General features: G+C 44.9%; 1 protein-coding gene across 4 annotated transcripts in view; it reads right to left on the bottom strand.

Moving 5' to 3' along the window:
- Positions 1–246: 246 nt before the first annotated feature.
- ELF2 (E74 like ETS transcription factor 2) overlaps positions 247–14,866 on the bottom strand; it is a 32,465-nt gene continuing 17,845 nt past the window's right edge. For all 4 annotated transcript variants that reach the window (XM_032187067.1, XM_032187071.1, XM_032187070.1 and 1 more), the window contains 6 exons: positions 10,874–10,987; positions 9,693–9,866; positions 7,591–7,677; positions 3,050–3,242; positions 2,328–2,681; positions 247–1,948 (listed from right to left, as the gene is read on the bottom strand). In XM_032187067.1, the coding sequence (XP_032042958.1) occupies positions 1,321–1,948; positions 2,328–2,681; positions 3,050–3,242; positions 7,591–7,677; positions 9,693–9,866; positions 10,874–10,987 (1,550 nt within the window). In that variant the 3' untranslated portion in view covers positions 247–1,320. The remainder of the gene's footprint in view (positions 1,949–2,327; positions 2,682–3,049; positions 3,243–7,590; positions 7,678–9,692; positions 9,867–10,873; positions 10,988–14,866) is intronic.

Here is a 14,866-nt window from a genome sequence, read left to right as displayed (position 1 = left end):
CTAGACCCCTGTCAGAAGTTACCTCACCAACTACTGCAAGCTTCTCAGATACTTCCGTGAAAAATATTTCAGTGTACTGTGTGGGAGAGCTGCTCAGCCATTCAGAGTATAGGAGTATTGGGGGGGTTCCAAATTTCCACGCTATGTCAGCTATCTTAGGCTGAATGCCTAGAAGATTTCAAATAAGCAGAAAAGAAGGTTAAGAGATGAAACCAACATATTAAAAATAAAAAGCAGACCAAACAATTAAATTTCATTTCTATATTTCATTAAAACCTACTTGAATACACTTTGAAACAAGAGTACAACAAAATAGAATATACTTCAAATGTTGAATATACAAACTATTATAGTTCATTCTGAACACTGGTACTTCCCTCTTTAACTAAAAAAAAATTTACAGGTTTAGAACTACCTGACAAAAGCTCATGCTGGGTGTGACCTTTCAAGTGACAGAGTAGAGCTGAAACTGAAATGTATGCACAGATGTCAAGGCTAAGTGAGAGACACAGGCATATTACAGCAAAAGGCCAAAAGCCTGCTGCCATTTTGTCCACAATTAAGAAATTTAGACAGACTTTAACTACCATACAAAATATGTTACATGTAATTCTATAACAATACTGTGCTAGGTACAAGATTCTTTAAAAATTTGTTTTTAATAAAAAAGCTTTACACAAACAAGCCATTAGCTTATTTCAAGAAAGATAACTGAAAATCAGTCTAAGGCTTTTGTTTTAAATCTGCTTAAGCTATGATACAAAAATCCCTCTAGGTTTCTGTCTTCTTTTAGAAGCTCTTAAATCTCCTCTTATATTTCACATTCTACAATACCTAGTAGCAGAGTTTTTCACATAGCACCAGTTGAGTACTGTGGGCACACAGTAGTGATTGCTGGTTTGCATATAAAACGCACCGAATTTGCCATTTTTAACAATGAGACTTTCCTCTCCCCCTGAAAGCTAAAAACCAAGGCAAACCTCTCACACAGCTCTTTTTTAGTGTTCCAGCTCTTAGTGTAACTTGATAACGTAGTGAACTGTTTGGTCCCTTTTCAGTTTCTCTATCATTCCTTCTCCATAGGTTCAGCCGTTTCCCAACTGGAAGAGGCAGTTTCTGTCAGCATAGCAATGTGGTTCAATTCCCACTGAAACACGGGAAAATATATATATTTTTTTCCAGTAAGTCTTCAACATACGCGTGTTTATATAACAGTTCCAAACTTTCCTTTTCAACTTGGTGATCGCGTCCACTTCCCTCCCCCAATTATGTCAGTATAACCAAACGAGTAACAGTCTAGAAGTCCACGCAGCCTGTTCTTCATTTCTCGCACGTCATGATTCCTTCTGTTTTCACTGCTACAGGAAGGGCAATAGCTGAGGGCGTACTAACTACTACTACGTGGGTTACAGTCTTGCTTCCGTCTGCCGGCTTCTCTTCTTGTACAAGCTGCAGCGTTTTCACTTCCCGTTCCTGTTTTACAGCCGCTGTGTCTGATTTAACTTCTGGATTTTTTATAACCGCGCTAATGACCCTGGGAGGAGTCTGGCTGGATGCCTGCTGAGCAGGCACCGATAGTCTCATTACTGGTGTCCCGTGAGCTATAGACACTGGGGTTAGTGCTCTCACAGCCAGCGGGGTTCCAACGATGTTAATACTTCCCGACCCTGACAGGGCCGTTTTCGTTTGTAACTGACACTGTGTGAGTTGCGTGGCGGGGATTGTAATGATTTTGGCAGGCTGCATTGTGATTTTGTCTCCGTTTTCAGCAGAGGTTGGCATCACAGTAGGGATTGTCTGGATTACTACCTTTGGAGTTGTCGCTGTTGTTGGGCTCGTGTTGGTTATTAGCGGCGACCCTGCGTTTACTGACTGTACTGCCACAGTTGAAATTTTCTGTCCCAGAGAGGTCATTACAACAGGCACTTGCATTGCCACTCGTACAGTCCTGCAAAATAAAGACATATGTTTAAGACAAAACACTGGGTAATACTAGTAGAGCTGAAAACAGAGATACACAGATCCAGAACGTGAAGGTTTTTAATAGGTTCTTAAAACCTTTTGTGCATCCATCATGTTTGGAAATTTAGCAGCATTCATCTCTCTCTTCACTTCCTCCTACATCATTTTAAAATATGCCTGAGGGCAAACACGTTGACAGTCAGCTCTGATCTCAAACAACTTTCACAGTATTTACCATATTCCATTGCTGCTTGCGAATCAGAAAACAATTCCAGCATTTATAGTGTAAAAACAAAACCTAAAAGACAGTTCCCCAGCCAAAAGACTCATTAGCAAATGGCAAGCCCAAGCCACGCAACACAAACCTGGGAGCTGTTGTTGCTGGGACAGTAGTAGTGGTAGTTGAGGGATGAGATGATGATGTATCATGCACTGGTGAGGCAATATTCACGACTCTGGTGACTGCTTTTTCTGTTCTGGTACAGGTTAACTGAGACGAATTTTTTCCTCCACGTGCAGAGGTTGCTGCTTTTAAAAGGTTTTCCGCAGATAAAGACACTCTCTCCAATGACTTTTCATCTGTAGGCATTGACAAATCTTCATTGCAGGATTCATTTTTGTCATCATCTATGACAACTATATTTTTTGGCATCTCCTTAAACTGATAAACAAGCCTCTGTCCCTCAACTTTTGCCAGGATTCCTCTTTGATAGTAATATCTGCAAGAAAAGCATAATTTAGTAGTAGTACCACGGCAAATTTTAAAGAAAAGCTCATTCTGTGCTAACAGGAAAACATTCACAGCAATACCTAACATGTGAGAAGGTACAGAAAGAAGCTGGCAGACAATACTGACATAATATCTGAAGGATCTAGCTAAAAAAAAGAATTGAAAAATGACTTTTTACACAAACTTCAGAGCTTAAATTGCAAGTTAACTGGTAACACAAAACGCAGTATGATCTGCAAGACTGCTGCTTTTTAAAGACAAGTCAGCAAGAGGACAAAAATCTTAAACTTTTCAGAATTTGCACTATTGCTATAGGTGAAATTATAGTAGCAAAGCTAAGCATATAGAAGATTTTACCTCAAAGCTCTCCCCATAGTTTCGTAGTTCATGTCAGGTTTGTTTTTGTGTTTTCCCCATAGTTTGGAGACGGCTTTGGAGTCCACAAGTTTAAAGATCCCCTTCTCTCGCTGAGTCCACTTAATGTACCGAGGACAAGTATTTTTGTCCTGGAGAAGATCCAGGAGAAACTCCCATAAGTACGTTGTATTACCTATAATCAGAAAATACATGAATATGAGAAACCCACTTTTAAAGACAACAGAAAGTTCTCCATATATAGGTAACTCTGAATGGCCTGAACTGCAAGCGAATGCTACGCAGAGAATAGTATGTAATGCAACCTGCAAGAGTTCATTCAGTCTGTTTAGTAAAGCTTCCATAAATATTTACATTCTGAAAGGAGCTAATCCAAGTGAGCTGCTATATAAGCACAGGAACCTCTTCAATTCAGCACACATTCTTAGTTCCTGAGGAAAAAAAAAGTGTGAGAGTGCTCCAAGTCACTAGAACCTACAGCTGCTCAACACAGGGGAAGAGAGCTCGTAATTTTCTTCTATTTTCTTAAGCAGGGAATGGAAATACCAGTGCATTTTACGATGCTGAAGGACGGAAGGGAAGATATAAATAAATCTATTTTTAAAGGCGTACAACCTTCAATAGTAAAACATCTCAAACTGCGATAGGGCCATAACCTCCTGCCCAGGATCTTCCTGCTTTCTTGTGCGGGACTGCAGCACCAAAGGAGCTCTCACAACTGTTGCTGACAGCCCCACATCCTGACCCAAATCTACCCCACAGAGTGACCAATGCTCTGCTAGGTGCAAAGCCTGTCCCACTACTCCCCACAAGTATTCACAGGGCTGAAATGCCACGGACCTTTCAGTAATTTGGGGGGTACAGAAGGAAGTCAGCCTACAGAAGAAGAAACAAACAGACTTCTGAAGTATTATAGGGCTGTACAATTTTCACTAGAGAAGCCCCAAAACAGGGTTCAGGATGATGACTATCAGAATGGCATAAAACATAATATGGGGGTTGTCTATACCAATTACACCTAGGAAAAGGGGTGGGGGGAGAAAAAAAACAAAAAACAAAACAAAAACACCACACAGATCACATTCCTATTTCACATTCCTATTTGGAGAAGACTGCTGAAACAATCCAGAGTTACAAGAACAACCACCTCAGAATGGTAATCCCAATTCTCTCCATCATGCTTCCAAACCCCAGCAGGTGCCACAGGCCAAAAATAAACACATTAAAGTATTTTTGTGTGTGTGTGCAAAAGGTCAATAACACCTGAAATTTAGTGGCCCAGCATAGCATTTGTTATGCCATGCTGAAGACAACTAAATATGCACTAAGATGGGTTAAGGACCACTGTTGCAGACTCCAAGTAATTAGGTGTCTTTGAAAGACCTCAAAGGAGAAAAAAACTATAATTTTCATCTTCTGGATGACCACCTCAGAGACGGACAATAAATGTATTTTATTAAGTTCTCCAATAAACAGCAAGTACTGAGTCAAGAGCTATCAAAATCCAGCTTCTGCTGTCAATTTCAGAGAAATCCCAATAGGATCTATATAAGAAAAAGAATCAAGAAGAAAACTCCAGAATCCTGGAAACATCCCAGATAAACTTAATGCTCTATTTTAGGTACAGGAAGGGTAATTTTGACAAACTGCATATAACAAATGACCAGTAAGCTCTCACACCAGGAAGACTTTTACTAGTGAAAACGTAATAACTTGCAGCATATTCCTTGGAATTAATCCTTTATTCTCCCCCTTTTTAGCTCCTCAGAAACAGAATTCCTGGGTTCACCAACAAATCCTGTAGGAGTCTGCAATAGATTCTTTGCAGAAACAAAAGTGGGCCACAGCATTAGGAAGCAAACATGAACTTCAAGAGAAATCATTCCCTGAAGTGCCTAATTTTTCTGCTGGAACAGTGCTGCTGACTCAACAGTTTTTTTTCTTTTCCCTCGTACTCGTTACTGACCTAAGTAATTTCTTTCCACAGGAAGGCTGTGGGATAGTTACACTACCCAGAAGCACTCTGCTATGCCAGTAAGTTCCAGCAATACCACAGGCATCCTGCTCTGCCAACTGTAGCTGCAATGCATTTAACACAAAAGCTAATTTTAGAAATGTTTAATTTTGAATCATTTTTTAAACCCTTTTTCCCTAGAACGATTACTTCCCTAATACTAGGAATCCAAGCCTACAGACCCCTGAGGAAGAGGAAGACATGGCTGTTGAACATATAATCTGAGCAAGTTTACATTTGGGCCACTCTTAAGCATCTGGAAGCCCAGCCTGGTAGAAGTGAACGCGTACTGCACGTGGCTAGGGAGAGAGAAGTCTCCTGTAAGAGCACGCAGTTCTCACCTCCACTCCTACGAGGTCCCCAGCTCACCAATACTAGAAGCAGGCACTGAGCCAGACACGATCATTACCTGTCTGCCTTAGCTTCATATGGAGCAGATTTTGCACGATGAAAGACATTTTTGTGGCTGGCTGATCATTACAACTGCCAGCTATTTAAGAACGTCAGCCACAGTCTCGAAATAGAAGGATTAATAGCCAGAAAGTATGCGACTAACACAAGGCATCGTGTGCAGCGACAAACTGTCACATTCGTACCAGCATCTACGAGGGGAGGCCCAAGGCCTGTTTTGCTTCCTCCAATGGAAGGAAAAATCTCCTGCAGCTTTATGCTAGCTACTCCACTCAAAGAGTATTTAAGCAAAGGAAAAAACAAAGTAAGAGAAGAGAAATTAGACCTAAACTGCCAATCCTGTAAGTGAAAACAAATAATAGTACTTTTATGCCACTGAATAAATAAATAGTCTTCAGTTCTTCCTGTATAATAAAGTGAAGGGGGCAATTAAATCATATTTACAGCTGCCTCACTTTGCACCACAGAGCATCAGGAACGCACAGGAATGAGTGCCTACAGACAACGAGAGATCCCCTTTCCAACTGTGCACAACCAGCTGTCCTCCTCCTCCTCGATTTAACTCTGTTGACAGTAACCAGCGCTAGGAATAATTCCTGGGCTTTCCTAAAACATGCTACATGTAAAATAGCCTACATTTGCAAGCCATTTTTTTTGAAATAAATAGTAAAAAAAAAAAAAAAAAAAAGTAACAAACTATTTTGCAGGACATCAAGTTATCCTACATTAAGAAAGCAAATGTATTTTATGCCAGCTCTAGAGTAAAATGAGAACGGAATAAGAACAACACATATTACAACGGTCCACAGAAATTTATCAAAAAGTAGTCACATCTCGCACTTCATAAAACAGAACAGCTAGAGAAAGAAATCACCAGTAGAGACAAAGACTGGACCGGACAGAAACACAGGCCTCCTTTCTCAAAGTAATTTGTGCAGCAAACTAGGAACCAAGCAGTTCACAAGTACTCCACAAATAACAGAAAGTTCTAATAGCAAAATCAGAATTACAAAGAAGGCTTTAAGAACACTAAAAACAAAATATGAAAATAAAAATCAAAGTATGTACTTTTAGGCACAGCAAATGTAAGGATCTGTGCCCTTCATTCAGGTCCGCTGCTACAGCCAAGACCAAAGCCAACAACAGTGGGCAATGCAGAAGTTGAACTACTTTCTGTACTGGTTTTCATGAGCTAGTGTCTGTTCTTCCTTAGCTCACAAGCATGACAACTCAGAAGCTGTACCCAGATAAGGAATTATGTGAACAGCAGAGATCGTGCTCTCAAAGAAATCTCTATCTAATCTATATCCATCTATATATCTCCCATATTGACAGCTGCACAGTCCTTCAGCTAGCACGCTGCTTCTGAAAACCACTAAAATCTGTCTGCTGCAGCAAAATCTCAAAGCAGCGTTTAGTGGGAACCAGATCCATCTTCTTCAGCCAGGGTAAGAGCTGATGCACTGTACTGCAACTGAGAGGTAACCTGTGAGCAGGTGCACCAGCCTGTCTGACCGCTGGGCAAAGAGCCAGGGCTTGCATACCACAAAATGACTGTTTGTCATGAAAAACATAAAAAACACGTGTCCCTTCTACACTAAACCCCTCACTCAAGCAGCAGAGAAACAGCATCATTTGTTTTTCCCCTTAAGCCAATCCGAATCTATTAGTCAAGCAACATATTCCCAGCTGAAGTTTGTGAATCAATTAAGAACACATTTCCAACCCTCAGCATTACAAAGGCCCATTAGCTGCTTCTGCTGGAGAACAAGCCTTTCAGTGGCAGCTTAACAAATTACGTGCCTAGCAACAAGGCAACGCAAACCACAAAAGACAGCACGAGGCAATAAACGCAAAGCAAATGAAAATTCACAAAGCCTATTAACTGCACAGTGTACTAGGGCTTTTATAAAACAGTTGCGCACAGCCTTGTGCTACATCTTGTACAAACAGCTTCAGAGACATCAAATGAAGTTAAAACTCTAACAAAGTCAGTGCAAACTCAGTCAGCGAACATTTCAAGATCTCTGCTTTCCCTGTGACATTCAATACTTATAAACTTCATGATCCTAAAGACTTAATAAATGGAAAACTATACCTTTGCCTTCTCTAGGCTTCTTCTTGATACCTAGATCTGGAGAGCCATCTGAAATAGCCGACTGTTGGGTCTTCGGTTTACGGCCAGCTGCACACAAGACACAGAAAAAAAAGATTGATCATATGCAGAATAAAACTATTTTATAGTTTGACTCTGCTAAAAAAGCAGTTTGTGCATTTTTTATGCTATTTCCTTGCTACAGGTATGTACAAATTTACATTCTTAGATTACTAGTACTGCACATCCAATTTAATACAGTGTTTGCTTGCTTATTTCATAGGCAGCTTTAACTCAATTTCAGCTGCTGTAATGGCAGGTGAGCTATGCACCAAACATATGAAGTAAATCTTCAATGTACTTGCATGTTTTTAGTCCAGCGTCTGCTTTACTCTGAAACCTATTATTCCTCCTTCCTTCTGCTTTGTTTCTGAGGCTCTAGTGTGTGTGCTGACCAGAGCGTCAGTTTTCCTAAGAAATTTGTACAGCTGAAACCAGAAGCACTTCCTTCCACTTTGCATCTCTCCGTTAAAAGCTACAGACGAGCTTCTGCTCAGCGTGGGAGTTGTGCCGTGCAGGATTCGCATCCAGCAGAGCATTATGGCAGCGATGGCCCCCACGGCAGCCTCCCTGGTGCCAGGAGCTCTGGGCAGTGCTGGAGGCAGCTCTGGAGGCTTACCTGCACCCGTGCGAGGCTGCCCCAGCGCTCAGCAGGCTGGCAGGGCTCCCACACGCTGCCTCCTGCCCTCCGCACACCGCTCAGAGGCGGCTTAGCGGGGGACTCCTCAGCAGGCGGCAGGCTTAGAGCTGCCCGTGTTCCCTGTGCCAGGGAAATCCTCTCCCAGCGAGGCCTGTGGCTTCTTCATCCTTTTAGACTCCGGTGACCTTTTCACTCGAGGTAAACAGGCCCATGCAGGGAAGAGGATCCTACCTCAGGGCAGCAGACTGTAAACAGTGCAAGCTTCTGCCTTCAGTTCAAGGGAAGCAGCAGCAATTAACTCTCCTCCCTCAGGCACATGAGCATTAACTTTTGCTGATCAACAATATTCCTCACTAAACACTGACTTCAACAGGAATTAATTATGAAGACATAAGTTATAGCTCTATAACTACAGCTGAATGACCTTACACATGTAAGAGCTGGGATTTAGACCGCGTAATAGGAAGAAATACAAAATGCTGTTCAGAAAGTTTCTGAACTTTCTGAGCAGAACCCTGTAACTTCATCTGCTCAGTAATGACCATTCAAACAGACAATGAAAAATAAACAAGTGGTTTAAATCCAATGTACAGCTACAAAAAAGCAGTAATCATTTTCTTGCTTATGTCATTTACTGTTGTCTGCTACGCGCATGTGTTTTCACCAGATCTCAATCTTGCAGATCTCAGGTTTATACCACTTTATCATGACATGGCTTTTTTTTTTTTTTCCTGAACTAGAAGCAAATCTTAGCACGTCTGTGTCTGGAAGCCCTAATAAAAAAAAGCATTTCTGTGGCTAAGTGAATTATACTGGTGCCTGTAAGAAAACTGCTAGTCCAGAGAGAAACCTTATCAGGTGCCAACCCTTCAGAGCAACCCCATTTGGCAGCTGAATGCTCAGACCTCATTTACAGTTATGATCAGTGTCTTCTCCAAGCCGTACCAATCAGACTAATAAGGAATTTATCTTGCCAGGAAGATCTTGTACTGACTTTGTAAACTAATTTATGTTTTTTCCCTGCTATTTCATTGGAAGATCGCCGAGACCACCTGCTCTCCAAATATATCTGTATTTCAGAGAAACAACATTTACCCACTCAAGTCCACTTTTAATCCTTCTTCACCCTTCCTTCACTCTGTAAGCCTCAAAAAACAGTGAGCAGTTAAATAGGAAAAGACATTCTCTTCCTGAATGGCTTGGTGAAACATATTTTCTTGCTACTTCCTGTTGCTCTCACAGCCTTATTCTCTAAGAATTCACATTGCAGACTTCAATCAATCTTAATAAATGATCAGAGAAATCAGATAATCTAACCTACCTACACCCCTATCGACTGCATCATCCGAGGCTGTGCACGTAAGAAATAAATTTTGAGATTGCTGCTCAGAAGAGCCATACACACCTTTTTTCTTTTTCATCGGTTCATGGATATCAGGGGATGTTGGAACAGGAGACGCATCCATTGGTTCAGACTCCTCCGTTGATACCTCCACCACAGTTTCTGTGATTACATCAGGCCTCATGGCCGCATGGATAAATTCTGGGGTTGACACACAAGGAGGGACAAAAACTTCCACTGTGAAGACAGACCAAAAAAAAAAAAAAAAAAAAAAGAGCATCCAATGAAGTTTCTACCCAATTATTTTAATGTATCTGTAAATGTAGAATAGTATTGCAAGATGTAGAATAGTATAGCAAGATTCAATTCCAACAAACTATCATGTAGAAAATCAATCCCCAAAACATGCACACCTGCGAGTACTGTAAGGCATAGGCAAAGTATTATCAGAGAAATAGCGTTTAGAACTAAAGTCAGCTTTAAACAAAACAAATTAGAAAATCTCTCACCCTTAGTGAACTAAGGACTGGACCTGACTGCATCCCAATCTCCATTTCCTATTCTGTAGCTTTGTGGTTTCAGTTTAACCATTATTTCATCCAACATAGATTAAATAACTTTGGAAGGAACATCAAGCTAAAGGAATCATTTTTTTTTTTTAAACTGGTAACACTTTGAAACATACTTTATTCAGTCTTTCTAAAATAGAGGAACAGATGAAAATAGGCTTCCCTTAAATTAACTCTATTTTAGCCACATAAAATATGGCCACAGAACCACAGAATGGCTGAGGTCGGAAGGGACCTCTGAGGCCACCTGGTCCAACCCCCTGCTTAAGCAGGGACACCCAGAGCCAAGCGCCCAGGCCCACGTCCAGGCAGCTTTTGAAGATCTCCAAGGAGGGAGGCTCCACAACCTCTCTAGGCAGCCTGTGCCAGTGCTCTGTCACCCACATGTCAGAGAAGCGTTTCCTGATGTTCAGATGGAAAAGTTCATTTTAAGCGTGTCACTATTCGAGTATCTATACCCAACAACTTATCTCAGGTGAATGGTACCACCTGGAAGTATGCTTGTTACAGGATGGAAAAATTGTGGAAAAACTCAAATCACCAGCACTGAAACGAGCAAGAAAATGTTTTAAACAGTATATAGGTCTCTACAGAAGCCAGTTTCCCAACTTGATTGTTTTACTAACAGGTGGGAAAAATAAAGCCCTCCCTGAGGAGGACCTGTGGCTGACATACCAGGACTCCTGGCATCTCTCAGGCAGGTAGGAGACTCCATATGAAGCAAGGCCTCTGCGGCTTCAATTGTCTTATCTGTGCAGTGTACATTGCTTCCATGAACTGATGCTTCCACTGTAAAAAGGAAAAAAAAGAAAGTGTAATGACACCAGAGTACTCACAGCAGCCTACAGGTATCGCTGTACAGCAATGCTATTCAGTCTTAACCATGTAGATCCCCAAATTGCCAGGTGTCTTTGCACCTTGCTGCCAACAGAAATGTTCAGGGAAGACACGAGACAAGTAACTGACAAGAACCACCACTGGCACTTCTTAGCTGAGATTTCTGGTTCACAGCCAACTCCCCATATCTATCAGGAGTTCAGGAGCTTGCAGCAGCAAACTTTTGGGATTTGCTTTCCACCTCTGATTTAACCAGAATACACCAGATTGTACTAAAGATGGTTGCACACTGGCACAGCAGAGGAAGAAAGGAATCCCATCTCCAGCTACTAGCCCATTACAATATAAAGGTCACCTCTCTCCCGATTTTCAGTCTATCTGAACAAAAAACATACATATAAATACACAATGAGCTTGCAAAACAGTTATATCCAGTTTGGGGTCCTGCTGTTAAGAATATCTGTGAGTTGGGCTTAGCAGGGTTAAAAAAAAAAAAAAAAAAAAAAGCATTCAAAGACTATGAGTGTGTTTTTTTAAGCAATAGGGGAAAAGGGTAAAAGTCTCTTTTTTCAAGTTCAGAAAGTTTCTGAAAGCTAAGCAATCAATCAAAGCTAATTTGAAGTAACTTGGAGAGAGCCCATTGAAACTCCGATGCGGCGCAGACGGCTGGAGCTGGGCACAACGAAAATGAAGAGGCTTCGCAGGGGGCTCCGATCCCCGTCGGGCCAGCTCCTCACCTCGGGGCAGTGTGAGGAAGCAGGACCCCGAAGGCACCTGGCACGGGGTGCTGCAGCCCAAGGTATGCGTCCCGCTGCTGCCCCGCTGCGTTACCAAGCCTTGTAAGGCAATCTGCCTGCCGCTGCCGGGCTGCTCTATCTTTAGCCGAGCAGGGTCACCTATCTCCGGCTCGGAGAGGGAAAGGGGATTCGGCACTGGCTCTGCACGACAGCTCCAGGGCTCCTATCCCGTTACCGAAAGTGTCCGAGAAGCAACTGGCGGCTGTTCAGGGGAAGCAGGGCCACGCTCCTGGCATGGCTTCTGCCTTCGGAAAGCGCTAGAGACACACAGAGATTTGTGCAGGCACATGTGGGGAAAAGACCCAGCATATCCCACTTTAAAAGCAAAAGTGGAAAACCCACGAGCCAGCAGAACACACACATAACAGGACCAAAACCTGGAGGAGACCTAAATGCAAAATCCCAGGTGAAGGAAAGGTCTGAACCATCCCAGCCGCCCACCGAGGCTTCTGCCACAGCCCTGTCCCCAAGCTATTTAGGGGGCTTTATCTTTTGGAACAGCAGACGCCTGATAAGGCTGAGCTTCAACAACAAAAGCCTACCCTGAGGGCACGGCAAATCCTGGCAACAGAAAGGGTCGGTATTACCCACACTGATCCATGGGCACGGCAGCCTGCTCCTGAGCCCTTTCCCTGCAGGTCCTGGGTGCTCTCAGTGTCCCTCTCCCAGGATACAGCTGAGGGGTGTCCCGGGCCAGGCGCTGAGCACCTGCAGGAAGCCCTCAGCCTGCAGGTTTCTTTCTGAGGTGGTGGGGTCTCACACGAACAGGTGACTTGGTTCCCCCTCACCTGCCGGACAACGCTTTGCCCTGGCCTTCAGAGCCCAGCAGTTACACCTGTATCAGTGCCACCCCAACACCAAAACCAGGAACTCCCAGTCAGCGTTTAGACTATTATTAATCTGCAGCATGGAAAAAATGATTTAAAGCAGGTCGACAAAGCTTTTCCACCACCCTCTCCCCCAGCAAGAATTTCAATTTCCATTCCTGCAGGTTACCACGGGGGTAAGGGGCAGCCTGGGTGCCGGCTCCGGGTGCTGAACCCGCCGGGCTTCACACAGTTGCCACGTCTCAGCAGCAAGGCAGAGCGCTGAATCGGCTTCCCCAGGTCATCCATTCCTAACTGCTTACAGGCATCCCAGGTTTTTCTGCTTTTACCCAAAGCTGCAAGGTATTTCCTGCAGGTAACGCCTGTGAGCTGCACCACGAGGTGCTTGGCACAGAGCAGGAACAAGGTGATAAAGGTAGCTTAAATCCATCTTTGTACTTTTCCAGTATTATGCCAACCTGATTAGGGGCTAGACCGTGAGGAAAGGAGATGCAAGCCCCCCAGCATCAGGGACCAAGGCTGCAATTGCATAGCGAGAAAACCAGGGAGCAAAGGAGCCAGCCCACCTTTGCCCTCAGTAGCCATCCCATTTCCAATAGAAAGAGCACTACCTGGCTGTCAGAAAATGGAAAACATTGGAAATCACAAACTTCACAGATGTCTTCTCAACAGAAGTTCCTCAGGTCTACGTGGAAATTGCCATCTAACAAATACCAAGCAAAAAATAGCAACGCTGCTGCCTGTGGCTGAACAGAGCGCACGCTGCCTGCCTGTCATGGCAGTTAACAAACTAACGCCGCCAAAAGACATCTCTGAAAACACCCAATAAAATAAGCACCACCATCACGTCTGAAGTCTTCTGAGCTTGCCAGCTTCTCCTTTAGCCAGCCCAGGGTTTGGGGCTCAGAAGCACTTGTCTCCCCAGGGAGTTTTCTGACAGTTTTTAGGTGTGATGAGGCAACATCACTGCACCGACACACCTGGAAATGCTCCGTGTCACATCTCAGTGCAAGTCACATCTCAATGCAAGCTTTACATAAAGTACCTTTTTGCCACTCTAGAAAGTGTGTAATTAATAGATGGGAGCGAGTCCAAGTACTCCATCAGGAGGTAAAAAATAGAGCTAGAAAAGAAGAACCAAGGATGAAGTGAGGGCACAGGTTCACAGAGAGTGGATGGGACAAGCAGAAGCCGGGAGGCTGTTCCTGAAGAGGACCAGATAAAGCATGCTCGACCAAATGACATGTGCCACAAGGCTTGGTAGCACTTCTCGTGAGAAGGACGGGGGAGAAAAGCAACCTAGAGCAGCAGGGTTCCTCAGTAAAGCGCCAACTTTGATGAAGAGGCACCAGCACGGAAAACCACTGGTGGTTATTCACCGTGCGGTACCTTTCAAGCTCCCGTAGCTTGTGCTGAGACAAGCACTGCTCCACAGCAACCCCGCTCTGCTCTCCGTGCCTCCGCAGCTGTGGCACACGAGCACGGTACCATCAAGGCAGAAGGTTTCCAACCCGAGAACAACGTGTGGGACCACGTTTTTGAAAATCGTCTGAGTCACCAATTTCCTACTGCGTTCGTAACGTGATGTGGGCAGGCATAAAAGACTCCCCGAGCTAAAACAAACGGCTCGGCTCGAACAAATCGCTTAACATTTGGCTGTGCTACCTTACAGGCTCATTTCAGGAGGCACAGCGGTTGCCCAAGCCCCGCTCGGCAGGAGGCCCCTCAGCGCCTTCCCCAGGCTGTGCCAACCCAGCACCAGACCCCCCCTCACCCCCCGGGCCGTGCCCACGTGCGGCGCGTGGCGGCGCGGCGCCACTTCCGTGTTTACACCGCGCTGCCCCCGGCCCCGCGCGAGCGCGCGCGCGCCCCGCCAGCGCCCCGGGCGGCCGCCGCTCCGCCGCGCTCCCATTGGCCGCCGCCGCGCCCCGCCCCGCCCCGCCGCCCCGCCGCCGCCCCCCATTGGGCGCCGCGCGGCCGGCACTCCCCCCTCACCCCCCCCCACACCCCCCCGCGGTACCGGGGGCCCGGCGGAGCGCGGCGCTTCCGTTGCGGGGCGGGAGGGGGGGGGGGTGTGTTGGGGGCCCCACGCGTGCGGCGGGAGCGCCCGGCTCAGCCCGGGGGGGGTGCGGCAGGACGGGCGGGCGCCCCGCGCACTTCCTGGTTGCGGCCCCGCCGCTGCTGCTGTGCCCGTGTGCAGGTGCCGC

The sequence above is a fragment of the Aythya fuligula genome, chromosome 4 (assembly GCF_009819795.1).
Source record: "Aythya fuligula isolate bAytFul2 chromosome 4, bAytFul2.pri, whole genome shotgun sequence".
Lineage (NCBI taxonomy): Eukaryota > Metazoa > Chordata > Aves > Anseriformes > Anatidae > Aythya > Aythya fuligula.
Note: the sequence above shows the minus strand (reverse complement) of the source record. Positions and strands in the feature narration are given on the sequence as shown.